Source organism: Chanos chanos, chromosome 6 (assembly GCF_902362185.1).
Source record: "Chanos chanos chromosome 6, fChaCha1.1, whole genome shotgun sequence".
Taxonomy (NCBI): Eukaryota; Metazoa; Chordata; class Actinopteri; order Gonorynchiformes; family Chanidae; genus Chanos; species Chanos chanos.
The window spans coordinates 15,179,691-15,194,386 of NC_044500.1; the positions used below are offsets into that span (position 1 = coordinate 15,179,691).

Consider the following 14,696-nt stretch of genomic DNA (forward strand, 5'->3'; position numbering starts at 1 on the left):
CAATCAGTGGGTTTTCTCTGGCCTTGTGGCCCAGTCTTAAGCACAAAAATGTGTTGATGTGTTGAAGGGATGCCATAACAAAATGACTTGTTTTTGCATTTCTGTTGCTTCTGACTATGACTGTTGCTGTCCATGGTGCTGCAGCATTTGGTGTTGATGCTTGAACTTTAGCTTGAACTCTGTGAATGTGAAACTTTATATTTGAAGCTGTGTTTCTCTGGACCGTGTAAGTATCGTGCAGAACCAAAAGACACAGAGATCTAATGCCTGCTAATGTGACTGTTTATATTTTCTGGGGGAGATCAAAGAGACTTTAAAAACTTTACTTTCTCCAACAAAAATCAAAATGCTTATGATTGACTTTTAGTGGACTAACTTGTTCACATAGGATGAAATATTATTGCTCCCCTCTTTATGCTAATCAGCATTTATGCTTGCATTAGACTTGACTAGGAGAAGGATCTTTCTCATTGTTCACCTTGAGACAGTGGTGCTGGGCCCCCTAGGCCTGGCATGGCCATTCAGAGTAGCTTTCTGTGTCATCTCTCAAGTATGTTTTTGGGATTATGTTGTTGACGCTTTCTTTGACCTGGCTGGTTATCTATATGATTGACAAGTTGGAACTTGCTTCCTGTTGAAGAGATAATAGCAAAAACACAATCACCTAACCACAATTCAAGAGCTTTCGGCAGCAAGTTGTAGAATTTCATTAAGTCTCATTACATTCCTGCCATGTGATCTTTTATGTAAAAAATTAATATCAGTATAGCAGATATATTTATATTAGTATAATTCTGGTTTGTTGGGAAGTTAACCAGTTAACAATGAATGCTTTGTTGAATATTGCAAGCTATCAAAATGAAAATAATATTTTCATTAGCAAATCAATAAATAATCCTGAAGGGTTTTTTTTATATAGAAATTACACCAGGTGCTCATTTCTTGATCATAGAAGCACAAATATCTAAAAATAGTCTTGCATCAATAAATGTCTGCTTGTTTTTCAGTCTTCAGTCTTCACCTCCTCCCTGTCTACAATGTTGTTAATTATAAAGATTTTAAAGGCTCTCTTACAATTATTCAAGTGTTTGCTCTCCTGAAATGTAGTTATCTCCCTTCCAGACTACTTCATCAATAAGTTATTACCATAATGTGCGTGCAATTTATGATAGTATTTCATGTTTTCAGAGAAAACAGAGCAGATACTTCGCACTGTGGCCATTACTCATTGGTTATAGCAGGGTCCTGAGCATGTGCTCATAATTGTGTAGAGAACGAATTCTGTCAAATTTCAACAACTTTATTATTTTTGCAATACTTTGAAAGAGGAACAATGATTTACCATCGAGGAATGGTCAGGAAGTCAGGAATGAAAGTGAAGTCAATACTTTCAAGTTACTGGATACCGTGCAACTTCACTCATCTTTCTCACCACTAGTGAAGTTATTCCCAATCTCTCACTGAATCCAGCAACGCGTCTCCAAACCTAGACGTCGGAAACAGGTCATCAAAGTGATTGTTTTGTTCTGTAACAATGAGGCGGTTAGGTTTGCGCATTAATCAAAAGAGACGCCATTTGATACAAATAATCATTTAGCGTGACATTCTGACAAGACCGCAAACTTTTTCCACATCTCTGTGCCATTGCAAAGAGATTATTTTATGTTATCTTGAGTAACTGGTTACAAAAATATATTATAGTCATCATAGCAACTAAGCGATCAAACCACGTGTTATTGATATGCAGCATAGGGTATTATTCAGAGTACTATTTCCTAGAACTATTGCATTGATTGACAAGTTATAGCGGTGGGCTCCGTTGTTTTTAGTCGTCATTGACACATCCGGGAACTACACAGTTTGATTGACAGTCGTCATGGTAACAGCCCAGGCTGTCGCCATTTTGTCAGAACCTTTTTTTAAATCTTTTCAAATGCTTTCTCTTCCCGCCGGAATAATGCAGTCATATTTTCTTAAGACTGACAGTTTTGTTGGAAGACGTACATCGACTGCATCGGACTGAAAAAATTACGGAGTGAACGTTCTGACACAGTTGGAATATATTTAGGCGGCGCCGAACTATCATAGCTAGTTGTCCGTGTCTCAGGTCTACCGGGCCGGTCCGCTGCGCAGGTTTGGAACGCGCGCCATTTTGTGAAAATTGTCATAAAATCTTCTGTATCAGTAAGCTTTGTGTTTTGAGGCATTGCCGTCATCGATATGTTTTATATCCTAGTCGTTTGGAATTAGCGGGTCTAGAATTATTATTTTCCATATTCAATTAGCTAGAAAACGAACAATCTTAATGTGCGTGTATGAGTGGTAGAATAGGCAGCTGGCTAGCTTACTGGCTAGCTAGTTAGCCACGTTTGTTAAAGTCACCTAGCTAGCTAACTACTTGCTAGCCAGCGCATTAGTGGTTCTAGCGCTATTAACCAGAAGTTGTACGACTGAGAAGCCATGGCTGACGCAGCGACGTTGTTTGACATTCATAAATATGGGTTAATTCGTCAATTTTGATACCTATTTTTATTAAGAAAATTGTTCTAAACGGGTTCGAAATTTTGGGTGTTTCATTGGAAGTATCGTTAGAGACGCTGGATAAGTTCACCATATTGGATCTGGGACTTTAAATGAAGATCGCATCATCAAAGGTGAGTTTCGTTGAATGATTTCATTTAATACTCAGAAATTAAGCTGTGCTCTAAAGACGTTTAATTTTGTCCGGCTCGCAACAGCCTTTGCTCTGTTAACGCGAAGTTGAGTGATCTCGAACGCTAGCCAAGCAGCTAGTTAGCTCTGTATGCCCAACCACTGGCCTAGCCAATGATGTTGCCAGATATCTGGGGGTAGCAAGACCGCTAGCCGAGTGTAGGTTTGTTGACTAGCTAGCTCGTTTGTAAGCCAACATTTGCCTCAAGACCTCGCTAGCTTGTTTGTATGATGGATGGGGCAGTTCGTATCATCCAAACTAGCAATCGAAAATGTTTGCATGTACTGCAGATGATTAAATCTGTGATTATTAGCAAGCGTGTTTTAGTGATATTTGCTAAAATGAAATACTAAAAATATTAACCTAGCTAACCAAGACATCGCTTAGCTACTATTTTCTGGATTCCGTTGCGTGTTTGCCAGCTAACATAATTATACAGGTAAGGGTGCTGAGCTTTGACACTTGCGCTTGCAGATGATAACTGGTTATAACATCGATAGCCCATGACTAGATTGATTGCTTGCAAGGTAGTTTGTGAAAATAAAGGGCTGACGTCTGTTAGTGAAATGTTATCGCTACCCATCCAGGGTCTTAACGTTAGCCAGCTACTTGGCTATATGACGTAGCCATCTTGTAAGGCATACTATGACTTGATAGCGTTTGAATAGACCGCGACAAATTTCGCTTGATGAATGAATGAGATGTTTGCCAGTAAGGTAAGATTTGATGTTTAACTTTGCCACCGCGCAACATGGTAATAAGTGTTCGAGATCCAAGCATCCAAGATTTTGTATGGGATGTTTGACAAGTTAGCTGACTTGCCAGCCACATTCCAAATTGATTGCTTGCTGTAATGCCTTGGTTGCTTGCTGTTGTCAGTCACATTAAGTAATTTTCTGAACTTTCCAATAAATGCCTTGTTATATTAGACAATGGACATGCCAGGCGTGGCTAGTTGAATTGTTGTTAACTTTGGTAGATGATCGGTAATGTCGCATTTTACTAGCCAAACACGCTTTGGGGTTGCTTCAACGGTTTACATGACAGCAAATTGTCGACTAAAGGCATGCTCATTTTAGTACCAAAGGGTTGTATGTCACAGAGATACTGATGACATTTGTTTACTTGCTTGCGTTAAGGGCCCTTATTAGACTCGTGCACTAATGTGTTGAAACATACCAGTCGATTCCAGTTGAAACATACCAGTGAGAAAACAATGGTCAAACCATTTTAACTCGACTCTGGGATTTCTTTAAAGTTTACGAGATTATAACCCAAGGGTTTTTATGAGCTGTTGTGCTTTCTAAACCTTCTCTGTTTTTTTTTTTCATCAAAGCCTAGGCTATATAAAGAAATGCTCTGTAACTTGTGTCCTCCTGCATTACATTTTACATGAGACACACTGTAAGACCTCTTATTCTACAGCTGTGCCAGGATAGGAAAATTAAAAAGATTTTTTAAGGATGTGTTAACTGGTTAGATGTAGGAAAATTCCTTCCTTCAGTATTCAGTAAGGGTTCTGATTTTGCGTGTGTGTTTGCAGTGAAACATGGATTTTGTACTACACTGCTTTGGGCATGTTCAGTTTAAGTTGGCACTGAACTTCCTTGATTGCACCCTTCCGACTTTGTGGAGTACCTGATGGAGAGAGCAGAACTTTTGTAAGCATGTTCAAAACTGTATAGCTAATAACCGCCACTCAGCCTGTTCATTGTCACTGCATTTTCATGCTCTGCATGTTTTGGTAACTTCTTAATCAGAAGATGCATCACAATAGAAAAAATACACGTTTACTTAGGTACACATAATGATAGATCTTAGGTTGGATGGTTGTCAGCAAGTGCTGACTTGGATTCTTTTAGCTTGGTGTTAAGAAGAGACTTAAGTGTACCATAAAGGTAAAGCTGTGACTATTGCGATAAAGAGGTGAGTTGGGCATGCAGCTGAAGAAAACAAAGAATACTGGGACATTTTTGTGTAGACTGTCGACAGATGGATTTTTTAGATGCTTTTAGAAGAGTTGCCTGAAGTTAAGACAGCAGGTCTCTTTGCAGCTGTGCCCACTGTATCTAATCTTACTCTGACTGTACCCCCCCTCATAGCATCTCTTACAACACAGATCATACCGTCAGCAAACTGGTTTACAGGGTTTTTGTTTTAGTGAAACTTTAATTTTCGAGTTGCTTCAACTAACTGCCAGAGCTTCATGTCTTAATGACCATTGTGGCAGTGGCTGCATGTGCAGTCTTAGATTTTGGGTTTTTTTTCATAAAGATACAGAGCTTGTGATCTTCAGCACATTCTGAGAGGAGATAAAGGGTTCACCAGCTTCAAATCACTTCCCAGTTTCCATATGCAGTGGTCACTTGGAACCTCCTGTTTCAAGTATGAAGACTGCACCAATCCCACAATTGTAGGTGCACACATTGTATTTGGGGATGCCTTGACCAGAATATCATCTATGGGGTCTAAATAGGTACTGATCAGAAGAACCCTTTTATGTCCACACAACAACCAAATTTAAGGAGCAGGAGGGTTGGAATGAAGTTCCTTGTCTTTATTTAACCTCAGTATCTTGTCTTTGTCCAACCCAAGCATTAATACTTTTTTTACTTACCTGCTTCTTTAAAGTAGTACAACATTTTGTTTCTCCATATCACTCATAAAATGCTCACTGAAATTGTGTTTTTATTCTTTGTAGTGGGTTGTGGTTTGCAGCTGGACTCTCCTCCCAGGATGATATGAAATTATACAGGCGACGATGCATCCAGGTTAGCGGCAATGGTCTGTTATTGTTTTTTAAGAGGGATGTCATGAGTTCTGCTTGTTTGTTTGTTTGTTTTTTAATTTCACATGGAATTATCTGTTTTGTCCATTTGGAATGAGTGCACCTCAAGATTCACTTGCTGTATGTTAGTGTTATAGACTAATATCAGGTCTCATACTTTGGTTAGTATTCATACCTAACTCTGGGCAGTTGCTTTATATTGCAGGAGTGAATTGCAGCAAAAAGTTTTTTAGTGAATCCAAATAAATCAGTCAAGACAAATCAGTCAAAAGTGTGTGAGTTCAACTGGTTGGTCTTAGGTGCTCTTTTTGTTTACTAAAGATAAACTTGATATCAGTTTAGCCTCTGAATTATTATCATGATTGTTGAGGTGTCCTTGTGGTCTGTGTAATTATCTGTGTTGAATTTGACAGTTATACCGAGTCAGGCGTATTTTAGAGCCTCTCAGAACTGTGTACCTTACCAAGTTTGTGTCCTAAATTTCACTGTGTCATGTCACCACCTTAGACTAAGGCCGTAGTTGGGTTATAAAGGGAGCAAAAGAAATGCATGTCTAAAAAGGGCATATCTTCTTTATAAATATTGTATATAACCTGAATGAAGATGTTTTTAACATTTGAAAAGTTTGCTGAGTTATAAGTTCAGACCTTATTTTCATTCTCTCTGTTAACAAATGGTTTGTGTTATGTGGGCAGCAAACTAGCATTAATTTATCTAGGACCAGTTAGAAGTATTATAGTGAAAAAATTAGTTTAAGGTATTTTGATTTACATTGAGCTATTTCTTGGGTAGAAATAGTTGCTGTTCAGATGTGACTGGGGAACCCAGATGTAAATAAGAGATGGCCTAAGAGCAAGCTGATGATTGTTTAAGACAACCAAGTCACCTAGTCCCCATTGTACACCCTAGTTGCTGTTGTGTTGCTTGACTTGACAACTTTGTAAACTGGCTGACAATGGTTGAAAATAGCCATCTTACTGAGGATCTTTTAATCATTTTTGTGTGTGTGTGTTTGTTTTCTTGTTACTTTGAGTCTCCCCCATCCACACAAGAGAATTAAAGCGTCATGAAATACAAAATGGAAACATTCTGAATATGAGCACAAAGTACAGTATTGCTTCATGGAGATGGGAGTGCGAGTTCTTACTGTAGGTTTACACAGTACATGGATGTCACCAAGGCAGCTCCACTTGTCTTTTAAATAGCTGAACACTACATTATCATAGTGAAATTGCAGGGATTCACAGTGAGGTTGACCCACTAAAGTAAAGGCAAAAAAAAAAGAAGAGAAAGTGACTGAGAGATGTACATGCAGACAGCTTCATAAGCAGTAGGAAGCAGGATACAGTACAAGACTGGGTTACATGAAAGTATAAACAGATCTTTCCTTCAAAAAAAGATGAAAATTACCAGTAAGCACATTTGCCCTTTGCTCAAACAGGGACATATTGAAAGGTATGTGCATGAGTCAGGAGGCAGGAGCAGAACAGATGGTTAGGCTATACAACATCCTGAACCACACTAATAAAGTTTATTTAAAAATGTGTTATACTGTGGTTTAAATGATTCACAATACCGAATTATTATATGTCAAGCTTGTTTTGAAGATGCATTTGTAAATTTTCACAGAATATTTTGGTTTTAAAATGAGCCATGTTTGTACAGTATATTTATTTTTCTGTTTTTATTTTCGTATTTGTGCTGTAAAATTTACTCTTGCATTGAATTCACTTTAAATTAATTGTTCTGTAGCCAATATTTAAGTGTTTTCATCCTCTGGTATTTTCAGAATCATTTGAATAGTTTGCCCTGCCTTAGTTAGGTCAGCTGAATCATACTTTCGCCTCTACAACATGAACAGTTTTGAGCTGCTATTTTGCTGTCAGGCTCCAATGTGGTGGATGCTGCCTCTAAGTGTGCCAAAGTTCAATTTTATTTCTTGTTTATTTCTTGTTTTCTTATTGGAAAATGGGAGCTGCTCTGCCCTGGCAACAAAAGTAGGTTATTTGCATACTCTCCTGTGATTGGCTTGAACATTGATGGGCTTGCCAAATCACACTGTATCTTCTTGGTGATAGGCTATGCTAATTAGGTGCTGTTGCTGGGATTCTGAATAGTGGTGGGATTCTGTGTGGCTGTGGTGCATTGTGTTGCCTGGTGAGAGATGTTGATAAATGAGCAAGCTCCTTAATAATTATCAGAATTTACACCAAAAAGAGGACAGATCTCTGAGCAGAAAACATTTCACTTAAATATTTGAAATTTGCATCCTTTAGCATATCCTGATGAGGTTAGTGAAGGGGTTATAGTTGTATTTTCCTTCATTTACAGTTTTCAGACCCATTTATTCCAGAGAATGTGAGCTTTTTGTGGATTGTGTCAGAATCTAGTCTCTGTTCTGCAGTTTTGCCACATTTTTTTGTCACAGGCTCTTGCTCTTCCTGCCCCTCCCTGTCCATGTTTTAATAGTGCATGCAATCAAAGAAATTAGCACATTGTAAGTTAATGACAGCAATTCAAATAGTAAATGTTTATGGTCTCATTTGACCTTTTTTGTGCAATTTTAATTCTGCAATATGGATTAGTGAGCCTCATACAAACAATTAGACAGGGAGTTCAAATGAAAACCTATAACACAGATTGAACTTTCTTTAACCCTCTGTCTATATTGAGTCACTATTTACATACAGTTGCATTGATGTTAATTTGTTGTGAAGAGGGTTTTTTTTTTTTTGCCAGAGAGAGTAGGTGATATGTTTTAATAGAAGTAAACTTTATTACAGGGGGAGAGACCTCAGCATGCAAACCTTCGTCCGTCCGGCTTGCACCCTCTTTTTCTTTCCATGCTGCTGGTCTTCAGATGGCTGCTCCGATGCCTCATTCGCACCAGCAGTACAGTGACTGTCACCAGCAGAGTACAGATCAGTCTGTCACTGTACTGCCATACAGTGACCAGACGCAACTACTCACTGCCAGCCAGGTACTTAGGTTCACTGGCACCTGTGCACAGACCTTTTCATATTTTAATGTAAAAAGCTTTACAGTTTGGAAGCTTAGTTCTTTGGCTATGTTATTTCTTTGCACATGTTATTATAGTGTATGTCATTGGTCCTGTATAATGTGATGCAGACAGACAGTGGTGAGACATGAATGTGATTCCTTTACAGAGGCACATGCCCCAGTGCTTTCGTGACCCAGCTTTAGCTCCTTTAAGGAAGCTCTCTATTGACCTGATCAAAACCTACAAACACATCAATGAGGTAAGATCTGCTAGTGACACAAACCCTGCCATTTTGGAACAAGTCATGTCATTACAGTATTACATTATTTAAAAAAGAAAGCCATGTGGCACATGTAAAGAATGAATTTTTGATGGAGTGTTTCCCTAGTCAGATCAGTATCTCTGGTATAGGGCAGTTACAGGTTAAAGTCAAAACACTTATTTCAAATCCATGGTCTGAAGTAACAGAAACATTTGTGTTGGACATGTTAAATATAGCTTTGTAAGAGTATACATTGACAGACATTAAATAGAAATGTTTTGGTTGAGGTCTTTATTGAGAATTGTTGGGGGTTAAAAAAGAAAGAATATTTAACAACTGATAACAGACATTCTCTTTTGCAAATGAGGCAGTTTGGGGTAACCCTTTTAACAGTCCACTTTGATAGGCGGTTATAATGCGTTTTATTTTATGCCTTTTGTTGTTCTTGTTGTTATTTTCGCTGTTGTTGTTTGCTTTCCTCCTGTTGACGTTTCTGATGCCCCCTTTGCTGGTACTCTAGGTATATTATGCAAAAAAGAAAAGACGGCATCAACAGGGTCAGGGAGAAGACTCCAGCCATAAGAAAGAGAGGAAAGTCTTCAACGATGGCTATGACGATGACAACTATGACTACATTGTCAAAAGTGGGGAGAAATGGATGGACCGATATGAAATTGACTCTTTGATTGGCAAGGGGTCATTTGGTCAGGTACAAGCACTTACCCGTTCATTGCTAACACACAACTTTTAGCTGGAAGTTACCTTCTGCTCCATAGGGGAGAAGCTAAATGTTATTGTTGTTTGAACAGGCATGCACACCTGTATTTGGTGTAATAGTATAAAATGTGTGCATGTGTTTGTTGGGATAGTTGTACGTGTTGTCTTTTTTTAGGGCAGACTGTGAAACTTCTTTTTAACATGAGGATTGTACTCACTCTCCCCCCCCCTCCCCGCTCTTTATGTTAGGTTGTAAAAGCTTACGACCGTGCTGAGCAGGAGTGGGTAGCAATCAAGATTATCAAGAACAAGAAGGCTTTTCTGAATCAAGCTCAGATTGAAGTGCGGCTTCTTGAGCTCATGAACAAACATGACACGGAGATGAAATACTATATAGGTAATGAACACTACACACTTGCATCTAAAACATTCACACAACACATGAAGTTTAACCTGACGGCAGGCCGTTGAATTAACTGAACTTTCTTTTTCTTCTTCCCGAATTTAGTTCATCTGAAGCGTCACTTCATGTTCCGGAATCACCTTTGCCTAGTATTTGAAATGTTGTCATACAACTTGTACGACCTGTTGCGGAATACAAACTTTAGAGGTGTCTCGTTGAACTTGACCAGGAAGTTTGCTCAGCAGTTGTGCACTGCGCTGCTGTTTCTCGCCACCCCAGAGCTCAGCATCATCCACTGTGACCTAAAACCAGAAAACATCCTGCTGTGTAACCCCAAAAGAAGCGCCATTAAAATAGTGGATTTTGGGAGTTCCTGCCAACTGGGACAAAGGGTTTGTTTTGCCTAAATTCTATTGCTAGATGACCCAACTGTGACCCAGTATCTCAATCCTGTGTCTAGTATTTTGTTTCTGATTTTGGCACACACTTACAGATAGGCATCTGTTTGCATTGAGCATGGATTCAGGTCATTTGCGAAATTCCGTCACCTGAGATGGTCTGAAGTTTTGCGCAATGATGGACTAACGACTTTTGGCATTTTTCTGCAGATATACCAGTATATCCAGAGTCGGTTCTATCGCTCTCCCGAGGTGCTGCTGGGAATGCCATATGATTTGGCCATAGACATGTGGTCACTGGGGTGTATTCTGGTTGAGATGCACACTGGAGAGCCTCTGTTCAGTGGAGCCAATGAGGTTAGGGCACTTGACATTTTGAAAGTGAAACATTAATTTCAATGTGGTCTTTCCTTACCTTAATATAAAATGGTCTTTCAGTGACTGGATTGTGTATTAATTTTTCTTCATTGACTTAAGTATCCACTGTGGACTCAGCATGTTAGAAAACGTGATGCAAGAAATGTTTAGTATTGTGCATCACAACCAAGCATAACACTTAAGTCTGGCTTATAGAACCTGCCAAAAACCTGCCATCTCCTCTTTTTTGTCAGGTGGACCAAATGAATAAAATAGTTGAGGTTCTTGGTATCCCACCAAATCACATAATGGACTTAGCACCAAAAGCCAGGAAGTTTTTTGAGAAGTTGTCAGATGGGACGTGGAGTGTAAAGAAGACCAAAGATGGCAAAAGGGTCGGTATAGTAACGGTGTTGTCTTAACGGAGTCTCATTATGATATCCTGTGTACACTGCTGAACTTTTGTTTGCTCCTCCCCCATCAGTACAAACCTCCGGCTTCTCGTAAGCTCCACGTCATCCTTGGAGTGGAGGCTGGTGGGCCAGGCGGGCGTCGAGCGGGGGAATCTGGCCACGCAGTAGCCGATTACTTGAAGTTCAAGGACCTCATCCTCAGAATGCTGGACTATGACCCCAAGACGCGAATTCAGCCCTACTATGCCCTCCAGCACAGCTTCTTCAAGAAGACTGCAGATGAAGGAACCAATACAAGCAGCAGTGTGTCAACGAGTCCAGCACTTGAGCAGTCACAGTCCTCAGGGACCACGTCTAGTACATCCTCAAGCTCAGGTGCTTTTCATATACATTTGCAATCCGTTTTTTTTTTTTTTTTCTGACCGACTGCCCTTTTTGTTTCTTTAAAGCATGTTTAGACACTTGAATGGATAAACAGGTGTGAATTAAGCGCAAGTTCCTGTCACACACACTTTAACTCACTTAAACCAAGATCTAACTGGGATTTGAATGCGTACCCTTTTCCGTGTATCCAGGAGGATCGTCCGGAACAAGTACCAGTGGCAGAGCAAGGTCCGACCCCACACATCACCACCGGCACAGTGGAGGGCACTTTGGCACAGCCATGCCAGCCATAGACTGTGACAACCTCTGTCCTCAGGTCAGCCCACACACCCTCTGAAAGCACAATGAGTGTCCTGGAAAATATCTCTAGATGCTTTGTAATACACTAACTACATTTGGAGTGACAGCTCCATCCATATGTGTGAATGTGCAGTGTGTTTTATAGTACCTGTTATACTTTTTTTTTTTTTTTGACACCTCAAGTTGTGATATGTGATATTGGTTCATATTATACTTTGAGTAATTTTGCATTGTCATTCTGTACATCTTCTATGATGTGTTCTTATTTGGCATTTAACTAAATATTGAAGGGGTTTCTTTTACCTCTTCTTTCATAACAGATGTGCTATAGTCATTGTTTATTTTATGTGTGACTCTTATAGGCAAGACAGCCTTACCATCCCCCTGTAGTATGGACTGGCAGTGTTGGACCAGAACCTGTCACTGTAGAAACACATCCAGTCCAAGAGACTACCTTTCATGTGCCTCCCCAGCATCCCAAGGCATTGCACCCCCATCACCATCATCACCACGGACAGGTCATTGCGACACGCCCAAGGCCACGCCTCTACAACTCGCCCACCAACAGCGCCTCCACACAGGATTCCATGGAGGTGGTACATGGCCATCTGTCCATGACTTCCCTGTCTTCCTCTGCATCCTCTTCCTCCACATCTTCCTCTTCCACGGGAAACCAAGGCAACCAGGCTTATCAGCGCCGCCAGGTCCCTGCCAATGCCCTGGACTTTGGCCAAAACGGAAGCATGAACATGGGTTTGGGTGCCTTCTCAAATCCCCGCCAAGAGACTGGCATGGCTGGACATCCTACTTACCCTATCGCCACGAACACGGGACCTGGTCACTTCATAACAGAGGGGCATCTGGGCATGAGACAAGGCATTGATAGGGAAGAGTCTCCAATGACTGGAGTCTGTGTTCAGCAGAGCTCAATGGCCAGTTCGTGACTAAGCTGAAAATGAAATTTGTTTCTCTGTGTGTGATTTTTCAAAGGTGGTGTTATTATTATTTTTTTGTTTGTTTGTTCTTTTTTTGTTTGGTTTTTGTTTTTGTTTTTGTTTTGTTTTAAGGTGCATAGAGAACAAAAGCTGCTCACACCCGAGGGGAGATATCACTGAACCGCTACAATTGAAGAGTATTTTTAAAAAAGAAAAAAAGACAAAAAAAGTATATATGTAATTCCATGATTTTCCTTTTTCAATTAATAGGCACATTAGTAATACTGCAAAATAACCATAGTGAAATTGAGACATCTATCTGCCAGTTCACTCACTGCACATAGTACTTATTTACCATCTATTATGTGGAAAACTAGGGTATGTTTTTTACAGTGAGCATTACAGAGTTGAGAGCTGTATAACAGCTAGCTATATGTAAAGCAATGCAAAAACATCTGTTTAGTTTGGACAGTGAAACATTTGACATTTTTGTTTGGCTGGTTGTTAATTTATTTACCCTTTAAGTGAAATTTCACAAAAGAGCTGTGTGTTTAAACCTGTAGCGTGTCAAGGAAGCAGTACTTGCAGTGATATTTCGTGTTGTCGGTATCGTGTAACTCTTCGAGAAGGGGCACATAGCAGTGGAGTTGAGAGATGGCGTGCACTTGCCCAGAGTAGAGGAAAAAACCCTGCGGTGAGCTGGGGGCCGGGCTTTGCGACGCAGACGCAGACACAGTACTCTTCAGGCAACGGGGTCTGCCGGCCCAGGCAACTTTGACTATGTGTGGCACCTGAGGAGATGCACTGAAGAGCAACAAAGGGGGTGGGGGGGTGGGGGAGGTCAGATCCAGAGGAATCTGGGGTGTTGTGGAGAGAACCCTTTTGGCCTTATGATTTTTGGACTTTGAATGAAAAGGAGCTGGACATTATCATTCAAATAAAGATGGCTTTCCTCTATTTTTAACATTTAAACAGTCCTTAATTGTGTAGGGAAATGCTGAATAGAGTAAAAAAGTAATTAAGAATGGTTATTAAGAGGCCTTTATTTAGCAAAGATTTCTCACTTGAGGGGACTCTTAATTGCAGGGTCTTGTTCAAATGTCACAAACATGACTTCCTAGAATTTTCTTACTGAAGTGGGATTTCACAATGAAGGTAATCATATATTTGAATCTCTTGATTAATTTGTATTATTATACTTTTTACCTTTTTTCCCCCCTCAAGCATGTGGTTCCCATTTTTACACATCTGCGCAAATTTGCCTCTTCATTATTTTTTTTTTTTTTAAACGCAGAAACAAACATGCCGAATCTTATGTGACTGCCTTTTTTTCTCCTCTCGAATTATGCTGTGAATTTTACACATTTCTTTTCCCTTTTGATGATTTTTTTTTTTTTTTTTTTTAAATACCAAAGCAGTTGTTTTATAGCACTAGGTGTCTGTAACCAATAATGTAGCAGTTCACCACTTCAATTCAAGGTTAATTTTTCTTTCCTTTTTTTTTTTTTTTTTTCCTGCCCATGCGTTTTTCCCAAACTGGAACTTTTGCTGAACATTTATCTTTTGACTGAATCCTGACCAGAATTGCTTGTCATGTGGTTTAACTTCCCTCAGTTGTGGTTTCCCCAGGGTAAAGTCTATGGGGAGCCGAGAGACACTGACAGTTACTCTGCAGGCTCCGGAGTAGCTGACCGATAGCAAATTATGCTAAGGAGAGGATAGTGTTTCTTTTTTTTATTGTTGTTTTTTCCCTTTCTTTCTTCCTTTCTTTTTTAATAACCTGGTCTGTCAGTGGGTGATGCTGCCTTTTATACATACTGTCATGATCATGTTAATTTCTACCTTTTTAACATGAGTGGCTACTCAAATTGAAATTTTCCAGGCAGTCCACTGTAGCTACAGTAACATCTGAAGTACAATTTGTTAAAAGTTATTGAATGATTTGGCTCAGTGCTTGCTTCACAATATTGTATTTCAAAGGGAAAGAGTAGTGACTGTCATCACATAGGCACACAGGTGCCTAGG

General features: G+C 39.8%; 1 protein-coding gene across 1 annotated transcript; it reads left to right on the top strand.

Annotated features, from left to right (window-relative positions):
- Positions 1-8,284: 8,284 nt before the first annotated feature.
- dyrk1ab (dual-specificity tyrosine-(Y)-phosphorylation regulated kinase 1A, b) lies at positions 8,285-12,714 on the top strand. The gene is made up of 10 exons (XM_030776829.1): positions 8,285-8,481; positions 8,669-8,761; positions 9,285-9,473; positions 9,731-9,878; positions 9,990-10,276; positions 10,493-10,639; positions 10,894-11,034; positions 11,124-11,427; positions 11,628-11,752; positions 12,099-12,714. The coding sequence occupies exons 1-10, from the start codon at positions 8,362-8,364 to the stop codon at positions 12,678-12,680; spliced, it is 2,136 nt and encodes a 711-aa protein (XP_030632689.1). The 5' UTR covers positions 8,285-8,361; the 3' UTR covers positions 12,681-12,714.
- Positions 12,715-14,696: the final 1,982 nt, after the last annotated feature.

Excerpts from the sequence above, each read along its gene's own strand:
- dyrk1ab (XM_030776829.1), top strand. The coding sequence starts at position 8,362 with ATGGCTGCTCCGATGCCTCATTCGCACCAGCAGTACAGTGACTGTCAC. Across the intron at positions 9,474-9,730 it reads GCAAGGGGTCATTTGGTCAG|GTTGTAAAAGCTTACGACCG; the intron begins GTACAAGCACTT and ends TCTTTATGTTAG. Across the intron at positions 10,640-10,893 it reads TGTTCAGTGGAGCCAATGAG|GTGGACCAAATGAATAAAAT; the intron begins GTTAGGGCACTT and ends CTTTTTTGTCAG.